General features: G+C 47.2%; 1 protein-coding gene across 1 annotated transcript in view; it reads left to right on the top strand.

Annotated features, from left to right (window-relative positions):
- Positions 1-2376, top strand: part of LOC103597036 (rho GTPase-activating protein 23-like) — a gene marked incomplete at its 5' end in the record, with an annotated part of 28593 nt that overhangs the window by 16727 nt on the left and 9490 nt on the right. Inside the window, one exon of the mRNA XM_008580837.1 lies at positions 872-903. Within this exon, the coding sequence (XP_008579059.1) occupies positions 872-903 (32 nt within the window). The remainder of the gene's footprint in view (positions 1-871; positions 904-2376) is intronic.

Genomic DNA, 2376 nt, shown 5'->3' with positions numbered 1-2376 from the left:
GGGGGGGCGCATCTAACTTGCCTGCCAGAGAGTGTGGATTAACCGCACCTGCCCACTACCCCATCGGGCCCTGGGAGGTCCTTGGATCAACCTGCTCCCTCTCCATCTGGAGAGGACACTGCCAGGACTTGTTTATTTCTGCTCCCCAGTGATATTAAGGGAGTGGGACCCAAGTCCCATGGATGTAATGATTTTATACTTCTTCATAACTCTGGTTATAAATGGGGAGCACGCCCCATAAGGACGGTTGGCCTAGGTGTGGAGATGGACCCTGTAAAGGCTCTAATCACCAGCCTACTCTCCCTCCTGTGTCCCCCCACTTCATTTCTACCCCTTTACTAGGCCATTCACATTGTCCCTCTTCCTTCTCATGTTCTAGGGCACTGGGAGGGGGTGTGAGGAAGGGTGGGAGCAGGGCACCCAGCTCTCTATGCACTGTGTTCTCTCCGTTTCTCCAGAGCATCTGTGATTTGCTGTGTTTCACTGTTGTGGTTTCTGTGGACTGCATCTGATATTTGGCATTTTCTCTCCAGTGCTTCAGAGTAACAGGGACGGGAGAGTTGAGAACCAGGCTCAAAGAAAAGCCCCCCCTTGACCTTAATACTGGGCGAATGGGGGTCCAGTGTCACTGGCAGCCTGATGTCACTTCCTGCCTCTAGAGGGAGTGGTGATTGACATCATTTTCTGCTCCATCCTTATCCCATAGAAAATGACATCAGAAGTCCATCAAACTCCTAGGGCATGGGGACATCTCAGGTTTCTGAACTCCCTGGTTTCTGAAGCCTTTCAGGAGAGGGAATTGTGTTCACAAGACTCAGCCTTCTCTTGCCCCGATTTAACTTACATTTTTCTTTCTGTCTCTCACTAACAGATTCCACCACTTGTAGTTCAGCCAAGTCCAAGGTAAGCAGCAAAGCAATTCTGAAGGGTTTACCCCTATACAAGCCAGGCCACTTTGTTTTTTGGTCAAGGGAAATGGGAGCGTGACAACTGGACCATGAGGAAAGTTGATGGCCCCTGGGAAGGAAGGTGGGAAATACTGAGTGTCCAGAGTAAGCTGAGAAGTTTGCTCACCTTGGCAGTGCTCGGCGAGGCGTCTGATGTGCTAGAAGGATCTGGCCTGGGAATTAGGTGTGCAGGAGACGGTGTTTCTCAGTGGTTAGAAGCACAGGCTCTGGAGTCTGACAGGCGTAGGTTTGGCTCCACCACTTAGTAGTTTTGGGACACTGGGCAAATTATTTAACCTCTTTCTGATCCTCAGCTTCCTCATCTGTTAAAGTGAGATAACAAGAAATATGACTGATATAGTAAATATGTTTTTAGGTTTTTGGAGAGCCCAAAGGAAGTGAAAGAAAGGAAATAATAAAGATAAGAGCAGAAATCAATGAAAATAAAAACAATTCAGATGGTCAGTGAAACCAAAATCTGGTTCTTTGAAAAAAATCAATANTGTGGGCTGGCTGTGTGCTTCGGGGCACGTTCCTCTTTTTAATTTTTCTTCCTTTTCTCCTCACACCCCCACCCTTCCCTCCTCGTGTCCCTGTGCTCTCCTTCCGTCCCCTCCATCCTGCCCCCTCTCTTCTCCCCACCTCGCTCCTCCAGCGGACCTGTTGGAGATTTAAAGGGTACAGTGTGGTGTCCCGGCCTCGGTCACTAACAGTGGCGGGTGATTATTAGAAGGCTGGGCAGGCATGAGGGGCAGGCAGAGATGTCCTGGGCTGTGAGGACACTCTCCCGAATGAGCCACGGGCCGGCCCCAACGAAGAAATTTCTAAGTCCAGATGGTTTCACTGATAAATTCTACCAAATATTTAAGGGATATCTTTTATTTTAAATAACTTATATTTAAAAAACGTAAAAATACATTTTAATTAATTTTTATTTAATTGGTACATGTTAATGTAATTTACATTTTAATTCATTTTTTACACGTTAATATATTTATCTTAAATTATTTAAATATCTTTTAAGGTCCGGCCCGTGGCTCACTCGGGAGAGTGTGGTGCTGATAACACCAAGGCCACGGGTTCGGATCCCATATAGGGATGGCCGGTTTGCTCACTGGGTGAGCGTGGTGCTGACACCAAGTCAAGGGTTAAGATCCCCTTACCGGTCATCTTTAAAAAAAATAATAATAAATAAATATCTTTTAAATAATTATTTAAGAAGTGATACCAATTTTCCACAGTCTCTTCCAGAAAATGGAAGAGGAAGGGACACTTTCCGACTCATTGTATGAGGCCGGCGCCCCCTGGCCTCATAAAGTAAACCTGGCGGTGCCTCTGGAAGAGTGAGGGTCAGTTCTCGTGGTCGTCCCACAGACACTCGCCGCTCATCCGCCGTGTATCAGGGCTGTGCTGGGCACTGAGGGTGTCG

The sequence above is a fragment of the Galeopterus variegatus genome, unplaced genomic scaffold, assembly GCF_000696425.1.
Source record: "Galeopterus variegatus unplaced genomic scaffold, G_variegatus-3.0.2 Scaffold2168, whole genome shotgun sequence".
Taxonomy (NCBI): Eukaryota; Metazoa; Chordata; class Mammalia; order Dermoptera; family Cynocephalidae; genus Galeopterus; species Galeopterus variegatus.
The sequence above is the reverse complement of the archived record's forward strand: the minus strand, read 5'-3'. Positions and strand labels throughout refer to the sequence as shown.